The sequence below is a fragment of the Panthera pardus genome, unplaced genomic scaffold (genome assembly GCF_024362965.1).
Source record: "Panthera pardus isolate Hobbes unplaced genomic scaffold, ASM2436296v1 HiC_scaffold_8, whole genome shotgun sequence".
Lineage (NCBI taxonomy): Eukaryota > Metazoa > Chordata > Mammalia > Carnivora > Felidae > Panthera > Panthera pardus.
The window spans coordinates 63,586,605-63,611,034 of NW_026527013.1; the positions used below are offsets into that span (position 1 = coordinate 63,586,605).

The 24,430-nt window shown below is 44.7% G+C and overlaps 1 protein-coding gene across 1 annotated transcript in view; it reads left to right on the forward strand.

Moving 5' to 3' along the window:
- Positions 1-24,430, forward strand: part of ABCA13 (ATP binding cassette subfamily A member 13) — a 396,309-nt gene that overhangs the window by 333,546 nt on the left and 38,333 nt on the right. The window contains exons 56-57 of the mRNA XM_019450998.2: positions 17,181-17,331; positions 23,043-23,177. Coding sequence (XP_019306543.2) covers positions 17,181-17,331; positions 23,043-23,177 — 286 coding nt within the window. The remainder of the gene's footprint in view (positions 1-17,180; positions 17,332-23,042; positions 23,178-24,430) is intronic.

Consider the following 24,430-nt stretch of genomic DNA (forward strand, 5'->3'; position numbering starts at 1 on the left):
TTTATCTTCATGCTGTCCTCTCATTTTATGCTGTGCTTTTTTTTTTTTTAAGTTTACTTATTTATTTAGAGAGAGAGGGAAAGAGAGCAGGGGAGGGACAGAGAGAGAGGGAGAGAGAGAATCCCAAGGAGTCTCTGTGCTGTCAGTGCAGAGCCTGATGCAGGGCTCAAACTCACAAACTGTGAGATCATGACCTGAGCAGAAGCCAAGAGTCAGACACTTAACCGACTGAGCCACACAGGAGCCCCTATACTGTGCTTTCTAATGTAATGCTGGGACTCTCTTTGTTTCATTACCTCACTATATGGTCTCTTTTATTGTTTTTGTTGACTGCTCGTTTCTGTTTTCTGCATGGGTCCACATTTCGTCTGATAATTTGGAGGGATTTTAGCCTGTGTTTGCTTCTCTGGTTTCCTCTACAAATAAACTCTCTCTAACATGTAATCTATGTCTCTATAGGGGTCATTCTAACCCCTCGTTATAAACAATACCAAATTGTATATTCCCGATTCCACATACCATCCCTCTTTTCTTTTTAAATGGATCTTTCCATTTCATCTTTTTACCCCTAACATTTTGGGGGGGGGCAACATGGCACTGGCCCAGGGGTCAGAACTGGACACGGCTGGAGATTGGGTGTGATGTATATCTCCGATCCTCACCAGCATCTGCGTTTGGGGCAGCATAACTCTCCTATATGCATGTTAAGTCCATTTGTAAAAGGAAAACAACTTCGAATTCTCCATGGTGTCATGTTTGATTTTGTTTTTTTTTTTTTTTTTTTGAGAAAAAACACATTATAATTTCTGAAAGACTAAAAACTTTAAATAATGCTATCAAATTGAAGGATTATCATCTTTTGGTTACTGTTTATCAACAGCTTATTAACCATAAAAGATGAAGCCATTTTGTTGACAGCTTTATTTTCAATGTATTATTTTTTATGATAGCGATTCTCAGTGCATTTTGAGACATGACATAGTAAAGTAACTTATACTTCTAACAAGAATTTTTTTTAAATCCCACTTTGAGAAACTAAGGATCCTAGTGAGTTTGCCTGCCCCTGCTTAAATATTCAAAATGTCAAGTAGGTAGAGAATAGTTGTACCAACATTCGTAACTTGTCAATTTCTTGTAATTGGCATCGTTTTTAGTATTTCTGTACATGAAGGTTCTGCATGTAATTTAAATAATCAGAGGTATCCAACGTTAGAGTAATTTGAACTATTTAATTTTTTTAAAGTTTACTTATTTTGAGAGAGAGAGAGAGAGAGAGCACAAGTAGGAGAGGAACAGAAAGAGAGGGAGAGGGAGAGGGAGAGGGAGAGAGAGAGAGAGAGAGAGAGAGAGAGAGAGAGAGAATCCCAGGCAGGCTCCACACTGTCAGTGCAGAGCCTGATGCGAGGCCCGATCTCACGAACTGTAAGATCATGTCCTGAGCCAAAATGAAGAGTCAGATGCTTAATCACATGAGCCACCCAGGCGCCCTTAATTTGAACTATTTAAAGTTAAAAGGCTCTTCCTGACAATACTTACCATGGAATCAGTAATGCACTAAAAAGATCATGAATTCACTTACATACGGATATATGCGAGGTATATTACAGATTATTATCCTATGATTTTGTGACACTCATATTTATTATCCTGTGTCTGTGAACTTACAGAACACCTTGCTTAACATTTAACTGTGACCTGAGGCAGAGGTGAACCTTGTAAAGGGGTGCAGACGATCTGCAATTGTGCTTGTGATTTCCAGATAGTTCGTAAACATGGACTGGGACTGGTCATCATGATGATGTATCAAAGGAAGGTCTGAGTGACGGTGGCATTGGTGAAAAGCAGAAGCCACCATTTATTCTTTATAAACAAGTCTTTGTTGTCTTAACCAATCTCCTTGAATAAACGATTAGGCTGGAAGATTGGCCCATGCTATGCACAAAAAATATGTATGATTGGATGAGCCATTTGGTTGCCAGGAATTTGTAGCATTTTCTTGTGGGGAAGAAGGCAAAATCTTGGCAGCATGAAAATATAATTTGCTATAATTTTACTGTTTGAAAAGGACTTTCTGTAATCAGATTTGTGGCTTCTCTCTCAGTCAGGTGCAGGGAGGGAGGTAAAAGTGAATAAAAATCACGGTGTACATACCCCCGACATGAATATCTCTGTTCTCTTAGTCTTATGTGTACCTCTGTTGAATACTAACCAGAGGTTCCTGAGACAGCTCAGCTCCACTGGTGTCAGGGGGTAGAACACACGGTTGGTAAGTTTGTTCCATCATGAGCTCTCTGAAGATGTGCATAGTATTTTCTCAATAAATGACCCACCCCCTTCATTTTGCGGGTGAAGTACCTGAGAGCAGACAGGTGAAAGACTCACCTTAGTTATGTAGCTTGAAGTTAGTGGTGACTTAGTCTCTGATTCCCAACACTCGTTCTTTTCCTCCTTCTCCCTAACATTTGTGGAAGGAAGTAAAGGGAAAAATATGATGGGGCCAGTGATCAGCCTCATTCAGTTACAGGTTTGATGGGAGGACGTTTAGATTAATTAGGAGTGTGGCCATTTACCTGGTTTATCTGTGACTGAACAGCCCTAATCTATTTAGAAGTCAGTATTAATCTCTTACGTTAGTTTTAAAGACTTGGCTTCTCACATGAATTATACTTATAAATATGCTCGTTATCTGTACTTATATTTCACACATCATTTGTATAAGGTGATAGATGGTAAAATTTGTGGGGGCTGTGTGTGTGAGTGTGTGTGTACGTGTGTAGGTTTAAACCCAGGGAACGGACTTATTCAGAAAATGAGGTAAAAACATCTTACTGACCCATGTTTAAGAAACAAAACAACATGGGGGCCTGGTAGTCTTTCTAAAACCATGTGCTGCCATTACGGAAGGTGCACATCCGGTCACTGGGTTTGCTCACGGGCTCAGAAGCTTCCCCTGACACACGGCTGGTGTCCACGAGACCCTCGGAGCTGCTTCTGGGCAATCCAGTTGTGAATTGGAAACCAGTTGTGAGAACAACTCTGCACTCACTCACCTGACGAAGGCTGCGGTGTGGGGTGCGTTAGCAGGTAAACCCTGCAGTGAAGTGTGGATAGTGGCAGTAAAACATCAAACAGTTCGAAGGCAGACAGGTTTAAAAATCTGACTGGGAAGCAGGTCACCCCGGGGCCACTGAACACTTCTTTCTTGGCTCTTTTTAAACCCACTTCCGCAGCTCCGTGACCGCTGATAACATAAAGGAAATTAGATACCCGAAAGGGAGTAGAACCCAGCTAAAATCTCTTCCGGTGTTGAAGCAGGGCTTGGCACAGGCCCTCACAAGGCTCCAAACATCTTATTAATTTTCAGAATTCCTTGATATGTTACATCATTAAATAAGGAGAAAAAAAAAAAAAACAAAGCTGGTCAGAGCGCGTCGAGTAAGAGTCACTTGAAGTTCATTTTTAAGTCAGATCCATGACTGAAAAATGTCTTGCCTTTCCAAGAGGCGCTGAAGCATGAAGCGTACAGAGTATTATGCCCTCCTTTATCAGGTCGAGATTACTGACCTGCAAGGGTGTGGAAACCATAAAATAGAGGAGAGTGTTTTCTAATAAACGTGTAAATGTGATTCCCCGTGGTCTTGGCATAGGAAATGTTTGGTTAGCATCGCTCACGGATAGGTTAACATTTATAACCTTGGGCTCCTCTCCTTCTGGGTCAGTGAGGGTGAACTCTGGCTTAGGTGTAGGGACCGGAGGTAACAAACCAGAGCTAGAGAGGCCATGGCATGCTTCGACTTAACTTGTCTTTAATGCTGTTCGAAGGCTCAGCCCCACCGTGGCTCAGTAGCCGCTGGTTCCTTTCCGCAGACGTTCTGCTAAACCACCCACAGTGATGGATGTCAGTGCATCATACACACGGTAGAACTGATAGGTATCTTATGTGCAAGATGTGAATGGGATGATTTCTACTGACTCAGAGCAAATGCAAGCGCTTTACCCGCACAGCTGACAACAGACATCCTGCTCTGAACGTAGAGGAGAAGCCCCTTCATTCCACTCCGACGTGAAATTTTGTCCTTAATTTAAAAATGTCGCTCGTGTGTAACTAGAAATTAGGCAGTTGTCAGTGCACTGGGTGATGAGTAGCTCTGAAGACAGGAAGACATTGGACTCTTTCTACTGTTAAATCCCTACACCCCCCGGCTGCCTTTATTAACCTGTTCTGAGTGTTTCACCTGTTCTGAAGCCCAGAGATACCTGCTGGGAAGGAATAAATGTGGGTGTGGGCATTGCAAGTGTCCTGGGGCCACCGAACCATAAAAAGGATAATTCAAATCTGTCTTCCATAGCTTTAAGTGGCTTGTGCTGTTTAAATATAAGTTTCACACATTTAAATTGCCGTAAAGCTAGTTGATTTGGGGAGGAACTACTAGGAGACAAGGAAAACTCATTCCAGCGGAACCTGGAAAAACATCCTTAAACACGAAAAATTGTGCCAGGAGTTTTATAGATTAGCATGTACAGGTGAACAATTTTTGACATGTAAACTTCCAGTTGAGATGTGTAGTAGCTAAAAATCCTAAGTGTAAGGTTTGATGAATTTTTATTATGACAGCCCACCCGTATAAGCATCCCTAGGACCCAGATCAAGCCCCATCATGAACTGTCTCTGTCAAGAGGCGTCCAAACTAAAGATAAGCACTATAGTGACTTTTACCATCAGAGATTAGCCTGCTTGTCAACTTTATTCAGGGACGCCTGGGTGGCTCAGTTGGTTAAGCATCCAACTTCGACTCAGGTCATTGTCTCGAGGTCAGTGAGTTCAAGCCCCATGTCGAGCTCTGTGCTGACGGCTCAGAGCCTGGAACCTACTTATGATTCTGTGTGTGTCTCCCTCTCTCTCTGCCCCTCCCTACTCACTCTGTCTCTGTCTCTCTCTCTCTCAAAAATAAATAAACACTAAAAAATTTTAATGGAATCGTATGGTGCATACTCTGTTTGCTATTTCCTGGCAGTATCACGTCTGTGGTATACATCCATATCGTGTGTGCTGCGTGTTTGTTCATTTGGGTTGGTATTGACACACATGTGCTACAGATGTTCCAGAACATTCATTGGTGAACACATGAAGACATTTATGTTGAGGAATGAAATTTCTTCCAGACAGCATGCGCTGTTTAGCTGTTGCAGGTGCTGACACGCCATTCTGATGGATATAATTCATGCATATTCACACCAAGTGTAACAACAACCCAGTGGTTTTTAGTATAGTCACAAAACTGTAACTATTTCCAGTGTCTCATTCCCAAAAATTTTCATCACTTTGAAAAGAGACCTTTTACTATGAGCAGTCATTCTCTGTTGTCCCTATCCCCCAGCCTTCACCAACCCTTAATTGCTTTCTTGTCTCTAAGGATGTGCCTATTTTGGACATTTCGTAAAAACGGAAACATACGATATGTGTGGCCTTTTGTGTTTAGTTTCTTTAGGTTGGCATATGGTTTTCAAAGTTTATTTGTGTCATAGCATGTATTAATACTTCCTTTTTAAGATTTTTTAAACATTTATTCCTTTTTGAGAGAGAGACACGAGTGCTTTCTCGTGGATGTATGTTTCTGGATCTTTCGAGCAGACAGCTAGGAGTCGTCCCTGAGTCATACAGCAGGTATCTCTGAGGGTAGCAGCTGAGGCGCCACAAGCTATTTCTTTAAAGCAGCTGCACTCTTTTATGTTCCCGGCTGTTTTATAGTCCACATCCTCCCAAATATGTATTATTGTCCACCCATTTGATTATAGCCATCTTACTGGGTGTGAGATGGTACTTCAGTGTGGTTGTGATTTGCATTTCCTTAATGGCTAATGGCGCTGACCATGTTTTTTTCTTCCTTTCTTTTTTTTTTTTAATTTAAATTCAAGTTAGTTGACGTACAGTGTAGTCTTAGTTTCAGGAGTAGACCCCAGTGATTCATCTCTTACATATGACACCCTGTGCTCATCCCTGCTTGTTGGGATGACCATATTTTTTTCTATGCTTGTTGGCTATTGGTGCATCTCTGGAGAAATCTATATTCGGACACTGTGCCCATTTAAAAAGTTGGATTATTTGCATTTTTATTATTGAGTTGTAAGTATTATCTATATATTCCAGAATAACTACATTATTAGATAGATGATTTACAAAAAATTCTTCCATTTGTATAAGCTGCTTTTGTATACTTTTTGATGTTCTTTTAAAAACACAAACATTTTAAATTTTGATGATGTGAGAGTTGTCTGCCTTTTTTTGGTATTTTTTTAATCTTTATTGAGGAATAATTGACAAATAAAATTGTAAGCCATTTAAAGTGTACCTGGTGATGATTTTATAGACATATTCATTGTAAAAGGAGTCCTCCCATCTAGCTAATTAACCCATCTGTCACCTGGCATAATTTTAAATTTCTTTTTAAAAAGTTTTCCTTTTCCATTTTTATTGAGACATAATTGGCCTACCATATGTGTTTAAGGTGTATAGTATTCTGATTTAATTTACATCTATTGTGAAATGACCACAGTAACTTTAGTTAGCATCCAGTATCTCATATAGACCAAAAAAAAAAAAAAAAAAAGGAAAGAAAAATGTTTTCCTCCTTGTGATGAGAAGTCTTAGCTCTGGTCTCCTTACAACAAGCCGACGCACCGCACAGCGGTGCTAGCCCCGGGCGCCATGTTGCACCTTCCATCCCTGGTCTTCTGTGTCTTACACATGGACGATTGGGCTTTTCCTCCGATTTCCCTGCTCCCACCCCACCTCTGGCACCCACTAATTTGGTCTCTTTCTACGTGAGTTTGTTTATTTTTTCTTTTCCTTTAAGATTCTACATATAAGTGACATTACAATGTCATGTAGTGTTTCTTTTCCTCATACGTATGTATGTGTGTGTGTGTGTGTGTGTGTGTATGTGTGTGTGTGTATATATATATATATATATGTATATATATATAATCTCACAACTTCTTTATGCATGCATCTGTTGATGGGCACCTAGGTTGTTTCCATGCTGTCAGTAATGCCACAGCGAATTTAGGGGCACAGACATCTCTTTGACATAGTGGTTCATTTCCTTCGGATACATTTGTGGAAGCAGAATTGCAGGAACATAGGGAAGGTTCTATTTTTAATTTTTGAGGAACCTCCAAATACTGTTTTCCACAGTGGCTGCACCAGTTCGCATTCCCTCCCACAGTGCCTAGGGGTTCCGTTTTCTCCACATCCTGGCCAACACTTGTCTCTTGTTTTTTGATGACATCCATTCTGACTGGTGTGAGGTGATACCTCATTGTGGTTTTGACTTGCCTTTCCCCGATGATGAGTGCTGTTGAGCATCTTTCCATGTGTCTGTTGGCCGTCTGGATGTCTTCTTTGGAAAAAAGCGTGCTCAGTTCTGTCAGGTTTTAAATTGGATTTTTTTTTTTTTTTGCTATTGATTTTTGTGAGTTCTTTGTGTATTTTGGCTAATCCCCTTATCAGGTACATGGTTTATAAATATTCTCTCCCATTCTATAGGTTTTCCTTTCATTTTGTAAATGATTTCTTTGGCTTTCCAGAAGCTTTTTAATTTGATCTAGTCCCACTGCTTTATTTTTGCTTTTGTTGCCTTCGCTTTTGGTATCAAATCTCAAAAATTATTGCCAAGACCGATGCCTAGAAGGTTGACCCCTATGCTTTCTTCTAGAAAGTTTACAGTTCTGGGTCTTACATTTAGTTTGTAATCCGTTTGAGATGATCGCTGTTTGTGATGTAAGGTAAAGCTCAGTTTCATTCTTCTGCATGTGGTTTTTGTTTTCCTAGCACTATTTATTGAAGAGACTGTCCTTTCCCCATTGTGTATGCTTGACTCCTTTGTTGTAAATTAACTGGGCATATAAGCACGTGTTTCTTTCTGAGCTATGTATTCTGTTCCACTGATCTAGATGTCAGTGTTAATGCCAATACCATACTGTTTCCATGACCTCAGCTTTGTCACATAGGTTGTATCTGGAAGCATGACGCCTCCAGTTTTGTTCGTCTTTTTTGTAATTGCTTTGGCTATTCGGGATCTCTTGTGGTTCCATACAATTTTACGATTGTTTTTGTCCATTTCTGTGAAACACGTCATCGGAATTTCAGTAAGGAGTGCACCGAGTCTGAAGATTGCTTTGTGTAGTGGGGACATTTTAACCATATTAATTTTTCATTGCAAGAATCCATAAGCATGGAATATCTTTCCATTTATTTGTGTTTCCTTCAGTTTCTTTCACTGATGCCTTCTGGTTTTCAGTGTACAGATCTTTTCCCTCCTTGGTTAAACTGATTCCTGTTTTCTTATTCTTTTTTAATGTGGTTGCCATAGACATCATTTTTTGTTTCATTTCTCTCTGATAGTTCATTGTTGGCGTATAGAAGCAAAATTGAATTTGGTATGCTGATTGTGTAGCCTGCAGACTTACTAAATTCACGTATTCATTATAACCTTCTTTTTTTGGTGGAGATGATAGCCTCTATCTTGTCTTTTGTCGCTTATGTTTTTTATGTCATATCTAGAAACTGTGGCCTGATGTCAGAAAGCTTAATGCGTTTTTCTTCTGAAAGTATTATAGTTTTGTCTTTTACATTTAGGACTTTGATCCGTTTTGAGTTGATTTTTATATATTGGGTGAGGTGTAGGGGTCTAAATGTTTGGAATATAATTTTTATAGTGTTCCCTTAGAAACCTTTGTATTTCTGTAAGGTTGGTAATAATATCCTCTCTTTCATTCCTTATTTGAGTAATTTGAATTTTTTCCCCTTTTTTTAATTAATTAATTTTTGGGGGTTAGTCTAGCCAAAGGGTTGTAAATTTTACTGATTTTCTCTATTGTTTTATTTTTCTACTTTTTGTGATTTTTTTGTTTCTAATTTTATTTCCTCCCTTTTAATTGCTTTAGGTTTGGTTTACTATGCTTTTAGGGAATTTTGCTACACTTTTAAAAAATTACTGAAGAGGAATGGTTATATTATTGCTTTGAAGTCTTGTTTAAATCTTGTTTCTTATTTAATACAAACATTACAGTTTATACCTTTCCTACAGGCACTCCTTTAGCTGAATGCTATGATTTTTGGTATGTTGTCATTTTTATTGTATTCATCGCAAAGTATTTTCTAATTTTCAAAAACCAGTTCTTCTTTGATCTATTAGTTATTTGGGGGCATGTTCTTTAATTTGCACATATTCATGGTCCCCTCAAATTTCTTTCTGTTGCTGATTTCTCGTCATTTCACTGCAGTCAGAGAATGTATTTGATAGGATTTCAGCCCCTTACAACGCACCGAGACTTGTCTCATGAAGTGACAAATGTTCAGTCCTGGGAAATGTTCCACATGCAGCAGAGAAGACCGCATGTGCCACCATTGTTGGGGAGGGGGGTGGGGAAGGGGGGGTTCTCCAAACGTCTGTTGGGTCCGGTTTGCTTATAGTGTTGTTCAAACATCCTGCAGCCGTCTTGGTGTTCTGCCTAATTTTTCTATCCATTAATGAACGTGACGTATTGAAGACTCCAACTATTACTGTTGTATTGTCCACTTCTTACTTTACCTTGTCAGGTTTTCTTCCTGTGTAATGGGACTGGGTTCCAAGATGAAAACTTGTGAGCAACTGTTATGTCTTCCCAAGGAAGTGACACCTTTATCATTATAAAAGTCACTGTGTGGTTGTAGTGTCGAGTTTTATATCATTACAGTCAATTTTGTCTGTTTTGAGCATAGCCACTCCGACATTATTTTGGAGACTGTGTGCATGGTGTACCTTTTCTTTTTTTATTGTCCTAAAACAAACATGACGTAAAGGTTTTCATCTTACGATGTTTAAGAGGATAGTTCAGTGTTAAGTACAGGACCCTCAGAGATATTGCGGGTGGGTTCTAGACCACCACAATACGAATGCAGTAACAAAGTAAGTCAAGTGAATTGTGGTCTCCCAGTGCATGTAAGAGCTGTATTTATGGGGCACCTAGTTGGCTCAGTCAGTTAAGCGTCCAACTTCGGCTCAGGTCATGATCTCAATCTCGTGGTTCCTGAGTTCAAGCCCCACGTCGGGCTCTCTGCTGTCAGCACAGAGCCTGCCTCGGATCCTTTGTTCCCCTCTCTCTCTGCCCCTTCCCCGCTTGAGTGCACACGCACGTGCTCTCTCTCTCTCAAAAATAAACATTAAAAAATAAGTTATATTTACATTATGCTGTATCTGTTAAGTGTACAAAAGCATGATGTCTAAAAAGTATATTTCTAATTAAAAACACTTTATTGCTAAAAAATGCTAGCCATCATCTGAGCTTTCAGCCAGTCATAATCACTGATCACAGATCACCATAACATTTTTGAGAGAGAGAGAGAGAGAAAGCGCATGAGTTGGGAGAGAGAGGGAGAGAGACTCCCAGGCAGCCTCCCCACTCAGTGCAGAGACTGACACAGGGCCCTATCACATGACCCTGGGATCATGGCCTGAGCCGAAGTCAAGACACTCACCCGACTGAGCCACCCAGGCGCCACAGCCATAACAATTATAATAATAATGCAGAAGTTTGAAGTATCATGAGAATTACCGAAACGTGCCACAGAGAGACAGGGCACGGAGAGTCTTGCCCGACACTGGGCTGCCACAAACCTTCCGTTTGTAAAAAGCACAGTATCTGCGAAGTGCAGTGAAACGAGGGAAGCCGGCATATCCACTTGGCGCGGCCGTTCCCAGGGGCCCTTCGGTCTCAGAGCCCTGAAACTCTATACCCGTTCAGCCACACGCGGATCCCTTCTGTCCCCGCTGGGTGGCTATCGCCATTCTCTCTCCCTGTGGTTTGGACTCCTTACTCACATCATATAAATGAAATTGTACGGTATTTGCCTTTTTGTGATACGTTCATCTCACTGAGCAGAGTGTCCTCAAGTCTGATCCATGTTGTAGCAGGCATCAGAATTTCTCCCCTTTGTGCGTCTGTTGCACAACTAAGCCCGAAGTTTGTGCTTCTTCTCCTACTACTCCTTGACATGGACCCTCCTCTCTCACCATGCTGTTGTCTCATGTGTCTGCCCCTCTGCCTGCCTCCTCCTCTCTTCCTCTTCTCTGTGCCCACAGAGGTCCTACCCTTTGGATCGATCTCACCCAGAGCGTCCCATCCACATCTCCTTTGGATGAGTGAGGGTGACCCCCTGTCCCACTTCGCCTGAATGGAGGCGTTTCTCAGTTCGTGACACTTCTCGCCCTTTGTAAACCAGGACACTTGGCCATGCCGGTGAAGCCGGCTCAGCTCACTGCAAGCCCAGCAAGCGTCCAGCTGTCTTGTCCTCTTTGTTCTCTCTGCTGTCCCCTCCTCTGCTGTAGACATGCCTCCTCGAGACAAGGTCCCATATCCATGAGGTCTGGGCTTTGTGTCTTTGCTTGTGGAGTGAACGTGTGATGGAGCACAGACTCCCAGGGAGCTTGGTGGCGGAGGGCTCCTACCCCCAGCGGGCAGAAGGGGAAGCGAATCCATCAGACGGCACCCCCCTGAAGAAGCCCATGAGCAAAACTCGTGGCCTGAAAAAGACTGAAACCCTGACCCACGAAAGCCTGATCATTTGTTTTGCTTATTTTTTTTTAATTCAAATCTAATTAACACATGATGTTATATTAGCTTCAGGTGTACAGTAGAATAATTCAATAACTGTATATAATTCTCAGTGCTCGTAAAGACAAGGGCACTCTTTACCCCCCATCTGTCGATTTCATACCCTACCTCCCTACCACCTCCCCTCCGGCAACCACTCGTTTGTTCTCTGTATTTAAGAGTCTGTCTTTTTGTCTTTTTTGTGCGTTCACTTCTTTTGTTTCTTCAACTCGACATCTGAGTGAAATCATGTGGTATTTGTCTTTCTCTGGCTGACTTCTTTCACTTGGCATTATATTCTCTGATCCGATCCACGTTGCTGCAGATGGCAAGAATTCATTCTTTTTTATGGTTGAGCAATATTCCGTTGTGTGTATATTCCACATGTTCCCCTGTGGATGGACACTTGGGCTGCTTCCATATCTTGTCTGTTGTAAATAATGCTGCAGTAAACATGGGCTTTATACATCGTTTGGAATTAGTGCTTTCATTTTTTTTGGATGATTAGCAGTAGTGGAATTCATAGATCAAATAGTAATTCTACTTTTAATTTTTTAAAATGTTTATTTATTTATTTTTGACAGAGAGAGAGAGAGACAGCACGAGTGCAGGGGAGGGGCAGCGAGAGATGGAGAGACAGAATCCCAAGCAGGCTGTGTGCTGTCAGCACAGAGTCCATGTGGGGCTCGGACTCATGAACCGCGAGATCATGACCTGAGCCGAAATCAAGAATCGGACGCTTAACCTACTGAGCCATCCAGATGCCTCTAAATTTCTTTTTATCTAATAAATAATGTCCAACTCTCCACCATACATTACAAGACACAGGGTGCCTGGATGGCTCAGCGGGTTAAGCCTTAGACTTTGGCTCAGGTCATGATCTCACAGTTCATGAGTTCGAGCCCCACATTGGGCTCTATGCTGACATCTCGGAGCCTGGAGCCTGCTTCGGATTTTGTGTCCCCCCCCTCGCCCCCCCACCCCCCCCGCACATGCTCTTTCTCTGTCTCTTAAAAAATGAATAAATATTAAAAAAAATTACAAAAGAAAAGAAATTACAAGACAAGCTGAAAGACAAAACACATGTTCCATAGAGACAAAAATGACATTAAAACCAGACCCAGCCGTGGCAGGTCGTGAAGTATCACAATGGGAGTTTATAATAACTCTGACTGATGTGCTAAGGACTCTAATGGGGACAGTAGACAACATGTGAGAAGAAATGGGCACTGTCAGCAGGGAGATGGACACTGGAAGAGTAGGGGTGCTGTCAGTAAAAAGGAAAACTGTAGAGGGCAGGATGACAACAAACATGAGACGGGCTCAGCATTAGCTGGATGCCACTGAGGAAGGAAGCATTGAACCTGTGAACGGGTTACCAGATACTTTGAAAACTGAAGTGCAGAGAGAAAACAGGAATGAAAAGGTGGAACGAACTGTCGGGGATCGTGACAGGGACGACACATGGCCTGTGTGCCCAATGGTATCCCCAGAAGGAGTCCAAAAGAGAAAGGGACAGAAGAAATAGCTGAATAATGACGGCACTGGTTTTCAAAATGTGTGACAACTCCCGAAGTGATGAATCCGGAAGTCCACAAACCACCAAAGAAGACAAATACCGAAAAATCGACACGTGATCATGTGATATCCAAGCTGTAGACATTCAAAGACAAATTCTCGAAGGAGGCTGGCATGGGGGACAGATACCTTACCTACAGACTTACCAGAAGCCATGGGAGAAAGAAGGCAGGGAGTGGAGTGTTTAAAGCATTCAGAGAAAAATTACCACGCCCTAGAATTCTGAACCCTGTGAAATGATCTTTCAAAAGTGAAGGAGACATCAACACAAAATGAATTTGTTGCCAGCAGAACTGTCTTGCAAGAAATGTTGAGAGAAATGGGGCACCTGGGTGGCTCAGTTGGTTGAATGGCTGACTTCAGCTCAGGTCATGATCTCACCATTCCTAGTTCAGGCCCCACATCGGGCTCTGTGCTGACAGCTCAGAGCCTGGAACTTGTTTTGGATTCTGTGTCTTCCTCTCTCTCTCTTTCTCTCTCTCCCCCTCCCTCTCCCTCTCTCTCTGCCCCTCCCCCACTCATGCACATACGCGCTCTATCTCTCAAAAATAAACATTAAAAAGAAATTAAAAAAGAAATGTTGAAAGAAGGAAAATAATATAGGTTGGAAAGTCAGATTTACATAAAGAAAGGACGAACATTAGAGAAGGAGTAATTGAAGGTAAAAAATCTTTCCTATTTATTATTCTTCATTTATTATTTCTTCATTGATTTTAAATAGTTTGTTTAAAACAATAACAGCAACTTTGTATCTGGTGATTGTGGCCTATGGCTGAGTGACATGAATGGTGGAAATCCAATTGGGAATGGAAGGGGGAATTGGGAATTCTCTGCTCTAAGATGCTTCCACTGGGGCACCCCAGTCGCTCCGTGGGTTGAGTGTTCGACTCTTCATTTCAGCTCGAGTCATGATCCCGGGGTTGTGGGATTGAGCCCCTTGTTGGGCTCTGTGCTGAGGATGGAACCTTCTTAAGATTGTCTCTCTTTCTCCCTCTGCCCCTCTCCCTCCACTCCTCTCTCTCTCTTTCAAAAGAAAAAATAGGTACTCCCAGGTCATTTTTATTTGCAAGGGGACTTGAAACAGTTATAAATGTATCTCGTGAACCACAGAACAACCAATACAAATTTTTAAAAAGAAATACAACATAGTCCAGGAAAGGAGAGAAAATGAAGTCGTATACAATGTTCAACTAAAAGCAGATAAGGAAGAAAAAGAGTGAGAAACAAGGAGAACAAATAGAAAATTGTTACTATAATCCAAGTGTGTCAAACGTCACTGTAAATGTACTGGTGTAAACGCACCAATTGATAGAAACTACCAGAGTGGATGAAGAGACAAGACCCAACTATACGTTTTCTAAAAGAATCCACTTTAAATGTAAAGACCCGGATGGATTAAAGGCAACTGGGAAAAGAAAGATACGCTGTGCTGACATGAATGCATAGAAAGCTGGAGTGTCCCCATGAATTTCAGAGCAAGACAAAGGGCAAAAAGAAGTTGTTAGGAATAAAGTGGGATATTGCATAATGATAAAGGAGTCAGTTCTCCAGACCCGGATGTGTGTAAGCCCCACCCCGGCGTGTCAGAATCTGCGAGGACGGGGCGGTGGACCCAGAGAAGTGGGGGACATCAGTGCTCCCCTTTGAGGGACTGACAGGTCCATCAGGCAGAAAATGAGTCAGGATACAGTTGAACTAACGGGCACATTAGTCAGCTGGGTCCGAAGACATCTATAGAATACGTTGTGCAACAACAGCAGTGTATGCGGTCTGTTTGGGCTCACATGGATGGTTCATCAAGATGGACCACGTTCGGGGCTCCTTAGAAATGTGACAGTACAAGTCATGCAAAATGCTTTCTCGGATGACATTAGCATTAAGCTAGAAATAACAGAAAGGCAGCTGGAAAATCCCCAGATATTCAGGGATTAAACAGCGCACTTCTAATTAACGCATGACTCAAAGACTAAATTGGACTCCATTAAAATAAAAACAAAATCTGCTCAGGGCAGAACACTTCTAAGGGCATGAAAACACAAATCCCAGATGGGCAGAGAATATTTGCAAAGCACGCATCTGATACAAGACTTGTATCCAAAAGATACAAAGAACCCAACAATAGAAAAATAAACAACCCGATTAGAATATGGTCAAAAGGTGTGAATGGATACCTCGCTAAAGATACAGATGGCACATGAAGAGACGTGCAGTGTCACATGTCACTGGGGAATTTCAAATTTAAGCAATATATACACGTCTATTAGAGTGCCAGAAATCCTAGACTCTGTCAGTGCCAGAAGCTGGGGATGAAGTGAAGCTATATTGGAAATGCTCGTGGTACAGCCACTACCCAGGACGGTTTGTGAGTTTCTCGCAAACCTAAAGCATAGTCTTACGATAGCCTGAAGCAATCCTCCTCCTAGGTATTTATTGAGATGATTTGAGAACTTATGTGCACACACACACACAAAAAACCAAACAACCCAAAAACCCTGTAGGCTAATGCTTACAGTAGTGTTATCAATAGTTGTCAAAATTTGGAAGCAACAGAGGTACGCTTCAGTAAGTGAATGAATAAACCAACTGGGGTGCATCTAAACAATGGAATAGGGGCGCCTGGGTGGCTCAGTCAGTTAAGCGTCCGACTTCGGCTCAGGTCATGATCTCACGGTCCATGGGTTTGAGCCCCGCGTCGGGCTCTGTGCTGACAGCTCAGAGCTTGGGGCCTCTTTCGGATTCTGTGTCTCCCTCTCTCTCTGCCTCCACCCACTCGTGATCTATCTCTCTCTCAAAACATAAACGTTAAAAAAACAAAATTGCAACTCTATAAATTAGAAAAAAATTCCCTCCCTCTTCCTTTTATGTTGTAATCTTATTTTTTCTCCTCTTCCTTTTTTGTATGGTTCTTCTATCTTTCCACCTAATGGTCACAGAATGAGAAAAATGGTAGACTGACAAGCGTAAGGTGGAGTTATTGGAACTGGCCCTTTAGTGAACTCCGGGCCCGCAGTGACACGCGGGCTTCCATTTTAGCAGCCATAAAAGGGTGGTGGTGATTTTTTTTTCTTTTAATAACTGCTGTGTGCATTTCTACCAGTAAAAGGAAGTAGAATGAAGTACAGATTTGTGCTGTAACGTGGGTGAGCCTCTGAAGCTTCATGCGAAAGTCATATATTGCATGGTTCAGTTTTATAAACTACCCACCAGGCAAATCCACAGGAACGAAAAGCCAGGGGCTGGGGGGACAGTGGAATGAGGAGTGACCGATTTGTGGGTATAGAGTTTCCTCTGGGACCCCGGGTTTTCATTTGCAGTATTTTCTCGTATGTTCAATGAGAGATGGATAGGCTATGCTAAAAATGTACTTTTTAAAAACCTGAATCTGAATGATAGTTTAGCCATTGATTCATTAGCAATTGTTTTTTTTTTTAAATTTTTTAATGTTTATTTATTTTGGACCTAGAGAGAGAGAGAGAGCGCACAAGCAGGGGGGGGGAAGAGAGGGAGGGAGACACAGAATCGGAAGCAGGCTCCAGGCTCTGAGCTGTCAGCACAGAGCCCGACACGGGGCTTGAACTCACGAACCTCGAGATCATGACCTGAGCCAAAGTCGGACGCTTAACCAACTGAGCCACACAGGCGCCCCCAATCCATTAGGAATTCTCATAAATTGCTTTGGTGGGGAAATAATTGTTATGATGGCCATTTATTAAGCATGCCGTATGCCTCCTACAGAGCTCTGTGCTTTCTGTATTATTTTTTTTTTTAACATAAAAAGCAGTCATGGCCTCAGACCCACGCCTGGACACGTGGGTTGCTACTCATTCATTGAACCATTTATGCTAAATTGATTAGTTGCATTGTATGAACTGCAGTGAGCTTCTCTTTGATGAACCAGGTTGGAGAACTGGAGGATGTGTGTCTGGGGAGCCGAATTTTCTGGACTGTGCTGCTGTTTCTCGTTGCAGAGAGACCGTGGATCTGTCTTTGGCGGGCGCCGCAGGTGTTCGCATGGGCTACTGTCCGCAGCAGGACGCCCTGGACGAGTTCCTGACTGGATGGGAACACCTCTGTTATTACTGTACCCTCCGCGGGGTTCCCAACTCCTGCATTTCTCAGGTAAGTCTCCCTGAGGTTTTCCAGGAAAGCTTCCCGCTGAGCTATGCTCGGCTAACACCTCTGGTCCCAGCACAGCTCTCTGACCCGATAGATAAATGATAAACGTACCTGAAAGATGTTTCCAATCTGATGACACGGAAGGAAACGCAGTCATGATGGCTGTGTTGTTTTCAGTTACGTATTGAAAATAGAGATCTGAGTGCAGAAGTCACTTGGGGTTAAGGGTGACATCATTTGCAACTTTGTCTCCTCTCTAAGTGCCTTTCAAGTTTCCTGGACTGTTGTTTTCATTCGGGAACAGAGCTCATAGACCCGCTGCCGGGGCTTACAGAGAAGGGTGCAGACTGTACAGAAAGAAGGCCAGTGGGGTGGGGGGGACTGGGACGTCAGGAGGAGGACTTCCTGGTGAGCGGGCTGACAACTGCCAGCCTGACTCCTTCCCGGGTGGGCTCCAGAGGATGGAGAAGTGCCAGAGACTGCAGATCACCCCCTTCCTCCGTCTCTGTGGGAGGAGGGGGTGGACGCAGCCCCGAGAACGCAGGAGGCCTCTGTGCAGTGGTCAGCCAAGCCGAGCTGACAGCCTTGATCGACAGCTCAGAGGACGTGCCAGGCAGAAGCCGCTGGAACGGCAGGTGCTTGAGGCGCAGTTTTCCTTTTCCTGCCCCTTGCAGGGATTCTGGAATGCTCCTTGCATTCCCGGATTCTGAACAAGGAGCAGAAGTAAGTGGCTTTTGCGGTGCATTTGCGACATGATTCTGCAGGGAGGGAGCGTCCCAGAATTCACAGGAGACAAAACTAACAGCCTCACCTTCCCTGGTCCATGAAAATTCACTCGAGCGCTGTTCTGTCATCTTCTTCAGCCTTCTTCTCTTACCGATGCTCTGTAAGTTAAGAGCAAGTAAAGCAGAAGCCCTCCTGGTCCTCGAGGACCCGGGTCCCTTCACCCACCTGCCACCGTCAGGAAGCAAGGACGACGGGCCGCCCCTGGCGGCCCGCTCATCTGTACAACTGTTGAGGTCCGGGACTCATCAGAGCTCAGTCTTTAAAAGGCGTTTGTCTCTGTCAGCTCCCCCGGGTTCGTGTTTGATTGAAGAGGTAGATGCTTGGCGAACGCCACAAGCTGGCCCCTTTGCCGTCCTGGGGGAAATGCACGCTTGGAAAAGTTCTTGCCAATAGAGTGAGGCCTGGTGCTGCCCGTCATGTGGGGCGATTCCCTCCTGAGTGTCGGCGGTCTTCCAGACTCCTCTTCCTGAGCCCCCTCCACAGAGAGAAGTTATCGTAACGGTGGCCGATGAGGAACTGTCTTCGCTTCCTTCCCGAAACCGCGAGAGAGGATTGCTGCTTGCCCCGAGCTTTCCAAGACGTCAGCACATGTTCCCGGAGGACGTGGCTCCCTTTATGGCAACCTTCCCTCTCCTATAGACTTTAGAAATGCGGGAAATCTAGAGCAAGCATCCCCGTTCTAACGCACCTGTCACCAGGTGACCAGAGGGATTATTGTTAAATAACAGAAAACAAGACTTTTAGCCAACACTTCAGTATTTATTTTAAGTATTTCACAGCAGCCATATGAGGTAGAAAGGTTGCAAATGGGGAAGCCGAGAGGCAGGTAGCCGAGACCCGCCTCAGCTAGAATGGCTACAATGGGGAGGGGTTTTCTTTTGAAATCATAGAAACCAGCTCCAGAGTAAGTGTCCTTTTGTTTTTCATTTTTTTTAAGTTTGTTTATTTATTTTGAAAGAGGGAGGGGCAGAGGGAAAGAGAGAATCCCCAGCAGGCTCCCCACTGTCAGCACAGAGGGCTCGAACTCATGAGCCTTGAGATCATGACCTGAGCCAAAATCAAGAGTCAGTCGGTTGAGCGTCCGACTTCGGCTCAGGTCATGATCTCACGGTTTGTGGGTTTGAGCCCCGCGTGGGGCTCTGTGCTGACAGCTCCGAGCCTGGATCCTGCTTCGGATGCTGTGTCTCCCTCTCTCTCTGCCCCTCCTCTCCTCACTCTCTGTCTCTATCTCTCTCTCTCTCTCAAAAATAAATGAAGAAAAAAAATTAAAAAAAAAAAGAGTCAGATGCTCAACTGACAGAGCCCCCCGGGTGCCCCCAGAGTACGGGTTCCTGATTAAGACGCTATCCTGATGCTGAGTAACATGCCGGCTGCTTGTCGAAGATGACGGAATTTCTTGTTCCCTGAATGGCTGGGTTTTCCTTTCTATGCCCCTTGCTAGCTAAGGAAGTGGCAATTGTGTGGAGTGACCTTGTGGCCCCTTAGCCCAAGGGGCTTCCTTTACACATCTCCCTCAGGGTTGGAGCTGCCCCCAGGGGGGTCCTCACCTCCCGGACTCCCAGCCGGGGTGTTGATCTTTTCCTGGCCTGTCTGCCGCTCACCTCGGTTCTCTCCCCCAGGCTGACGTCCACCTTCACGGTAACCTGGGCAGCCACAGTTGTGTCCACTGTGATTCCAGAGGCCCCCTTGTGCCTGCGGGAAGCCCCTCCTGAGAGCCCACTGCACCCCTCCCACCCCTGCCTCCCCCCTCCCCCCCCCCGCCCCGCCTCGGCACCCAGGCTGGTCTGCATCCCAGGGTCCCAGCTCACATATAGCTCACTCTTGGATCTTCTGCGTATAGTCCCCCTTCCTCCCCCTGCAAACTTCCAGAAGTTCCATTAGATGGGAAAGAGAGGCTGTCTTCATTTGGCTCAAATTGAGGCTTGGTGTGACGGTTTTCAGTTTCTCCCCATTGTCCACACACTTCTTAGGTTTTTTTTGGACAGGGATCATATTTGAACCTGAATTCAATGAACCTGATGTTTAAAAAATACATCGGGTTATAGCAAAAGGATCCAGGAGACAGGGGTGACATGTTCTGGCATGCTAGACAAACGGGGATGATAATTTAAGGGTTATTGTGATACCCAAACTGCCAAACCCCGGTGCTGATGGGGATGAGGCCTGGGGTTTCGTAGTTTGGGACAGAAGGGGCAGAGAGCCCTTCGCCGCGGTGCTGTGACACCACCCGCAGGTCCTATCGGGAGCCCCCCGCTGTGTCTCACCACCTACTGTTTGCTCCATGACACGCCTTTTATCCTGGAAGTTTCTTCCACTCGCACACAGTTTTCCTAGAGGGAGCTAGAAGTTACGGCAAGAGGAAGGGGGACCTGGAGGAAAGTCAGGGGGTGGGGTTGGAAGAAAGGCTTTCTGTCCTAAATCCTGGGCCCCTTTTTCCTTCTTAGTTTGATCTTTACTGTCACAGGAAACTTTGATTTGGCCGTCAGTGTGGTAGAGGAAAGAATTTTGCTTGTAAGCGAACTAATACATATGTGGACCTCCGGGCGGTTTATTTTGGGTTAGATGATCCTTACAAAGATGTACTAAGTGTGCGTCACGATCACGCACCGGGCATATGGGATGAATGAATCGCACACTCTGGACTTAAATGGAGTACAACTTAGAACTTTATGGGAGAGGGGCCCCTGGGGGGCTCAGTCGGTTAAGCGTCCAGCTCTTGATTTTGGCTCAGCTCATGAGCTCACGGTTCGTGAGACCCAGCCCCACGTCGGCCTCTGCACTGACAGTGGGGAGCCTGCTTGGAATTCTCTCTCTCCTTCTCTCTTTCTGCCCCTCCTCTGCTTGTGTTCTTCCCCCCACCCCCACCCCCACAAATAAATAAACTTAAAAAAAAAAGAACACTATGCGAGAGCAATACATAATAGCAGAGAGAATCCTTAAGCTCAATACATTTTGGGGTTGACATGGTATTTTGCTGACCACAATTCCTAGGGCATCCCGGGATTGAACCAATGTATTTGTTCTATGTCTTCTGGACTCTTCCCTGGCCCTGCCATCCGGGATCTGTCAGCTGCAGTGTTTAGCCTTCGTGAGCTTGGAAAAACGGGACCTACGTTTCCTGGTTCCAGAAAAATAAGCCATCGTAGTTAGACGGGCTCATTCAGAAATTCTCTGCATTCCCTTGACTTACAGTGTTAACTAGACCAGTCCTCGACATTCTTATTTCTTTTGGTGTTATTGTGCGGCTGCACAAATAAAGCTGTGGAGTGGTTTATGTGGGGGGTTTCCTTGGGAGGCATCAATGTTGTCCCAATATTTAAAAAAATGTTTTTTAATGTTTACTTCATTTTTGAGAGAGAGAGACAGACAGACAGAGCACGAGTGGGGAAGGGGCAGAGAGAGAGGGAGACACAGAATCCGAAGCAGGCTCCAGGCTCTGAGCTGTTAGCACAGAGCCTGATATGAGGCTCGAACCCACGAACCGCGAGATCATGACCTGAGCCGACGTCTGATGCTTCACTGACTGAGCCATCCAGGTGCTCCTGTGCCAGTATTTTTAGACATTCTCAATATTTCATCACTGACACTATTATTATTATTATCCCAACTTTTATGCACTTATTAAAAAAATAACATTTGGTAGTTCATATCATTTATTCAAAAATGTATTTGATTTAGTTATTTTATTTTTTACTTTTATTTAGTTTATCCTATGTTTCATCAGTTGTTGAGGACACAGAGTTTTCCCCACATCTCCTAGATTTGAATGAAGATATGATCTTGGCCAGTTTGGTTATATGGTGGTACATAAGCAAGCGAAACTGTCGTAGTGCGTTCATGGCTCTGTGGTCGCCAGAGTTAGGTAGAACACATTTGTCAAGTTAAAAAAAAAAAAATAAGTTTACTTATTTTGAGAGAGACAGAGAGACAGTGCGATTGGGGGGTGGGGGGGGGAGACGGAGAATCCCAAGCAGCCTCCTTGCTCAGTGCACAGCCTGATGTGCGACTTGAACCCATGACCGTGAGATCACGACCTGAGCCAAAATCAAGAGTCCGACGCTTCACCCCCCGGAGCCACCCCGGCGCCCCCACATTTGTCAAATTTTTAAACTGCGTGGGGCTAGAAGTCCAGTGGTTGCTCAGTCCCAGCCCCCAGAGGAAGCAGCCGCCCCGTGGATGGAACCGAAAACACAAAATGTAGCGCGCCCAAATTCTGGCAGGCGTCGGAGCGGAAGGGCTGTACGCACACGGCACCCCGCGGAGGGCAAGGGGCGCGAGCAGCGCGGCAGGTGCGGGTGGGGCGGGGAGGGGAAGGGAGGAGGCCGTGAGCCTGCTGCGTGCTCGTGCTCGTGCTCCGGTGGGAACCCTCTCCTGTGGGGGACGGGGCAGGGGGTGGCGCACGGTCGCGTCTTCTGGCCTCATGCAGCTTCCAGCAGTGTCCACTGAGAATCATGCCCTCCCCTTGCCAACCTCCCGCAGGGCCGTCTCCGGCAGCTCCAAGGATGGAAGGAGGCATTTCTTGCCCCTGTGACTAGTGAAAACTCCCTTCTCAATTCTCTGCTCCCTCAAAGTCCCGTCCTGCCCACCCCCCTGTCTGGTTTATTCCCTCACTTCCTCCTCAGTCTTGGTTTCCGCTCGCCTGTGTGTGGCTGTGCATCGGGGCCCTGTACTTCTGACCCTCTCTGCTCCCCGGCGCCCCAGCCCCGCGTGCTCTGGCCAAGGCTGCGATGCCCCCCAGGCGCCCCAGCAGAGCCCCCACCCCCACCCGCTCCTTCTCTGCCAGCCTGGGGAGGTGAAGGGAGGTGTGTGTGGGAGGTGGGCAGGGGCAGCAGGAGGAGGGGAGGGCACTCAGGGCTGAGAGCCCGGCCGGGTGGGCAGGGTGCCCTGGGCCAACAGGGATGCGTTCACGGACAGTGCCTCGTTTGCAGGTCGCCGGGGACCTGGTGAGGCGTTTACACCTGGAAGCCCACGTGGACAAGCCGGTGGCCACCTACAGTGGGGGGACCAAGCGGAAGCTGTCTACGGCCTTGGCTTTGCTGGGCAGACCCGACCTGCTTTTACTGGTGAGTAGGGGAGATCCCAGTGGTCTGCGGGGATCTTCAGATAAGATGCTTTTAACTTCTCAGAGCCCCTCTGGGAAAGAAATTCAAATCGGCAGTGTTGGTTGTCTGCACTAATATGCTCTTTTGCCCTAAGGCAACGTTTCCCAAACAGAATCTAAAAAAGCATTGGGATTTTACAGAAAAAAAAAATGTCTTTTGATAGAGTCCCTGTTACTGACCTAATTGAAGGTTCAATAAATATTTACCATTAAAAGCAGTATTTTATTAAAAAAAATTTTTTTTTAACATTTATTTTTGAGAGAGACAGAGCGCGAGCAAGGGAGTGACAGAGAGGGAGACACAGAATTGGAATCAGCTCCAGGTTCCGAACTGTCAGCACAGACCCTGACGCGGGGCTCAAATCCACGAACTGTGAGATCATGGCCTGAGCCGAAGTCGGACGCTCAACCGACTGAGCCACCCAGGCGCCCCTAAAAGCAGTATTTTAGAATGGTATCAGGATTCACCTATAATCTGAAAACCAATATATGTTTGCCATCTAGTGTGTTGTTTTTGAGTGTTTTTCTACCTGCAGATATGTGATTGTCCCAGCTGCAGTGACATGAATCCGTGGTGAATCTTGATGGTGGGCATCGGGGGCAGGATGGATGTGGAGGGGACAGCAGGTTGTTCAGCAAGACTGTGGAGCCTGTACGCAGTGGCTTTGAGACAAGGCTGTCTGTAATCTGGGACCTGGAGTTATTCTAGCTTGGCTAGATGAAAGCATGAATTCGTGGTGGGGGGGATCAAGAAATAAAGGCAATTGTCTTGCATTTCAAAGTTAGCTAGAAGTAATATCCTTCAAACAGGAAGTACATAAAAGCCACTGTTTGGGTGCCATAGACAGGGTATGAATCACTGATGTGTATCTCATGGTTTCCCACTTGTACAGAGTCTGAGAGCGTTCAAAACGTGTGGGTAACAAATTCTTTTCTTCTTTCTGTTCTTGTTCATTAAATGGAAATGGGATTCAAGAGGCCCGCATTGGAAAAGTGGCCCTCATTAGGTAATGAGGTGTCTTCTGGAGGACTTTTTCTTTTTCTTTCTTTCTTTCTTTCTTTCTTTCTTTCTTTCTTTCTTTCTTTCTTTCTTTCTCTTTCTTTTTCTTTCTCTTTCTCTTTCTCCCTCCCTCCCATCCTTTCTTTTTCTTTCTTTCTTTCTTTCTTTCTTTCTTTCTTTCTTTCTTTCTTTTTCTTTCTCTCTCCCTCCCTCCC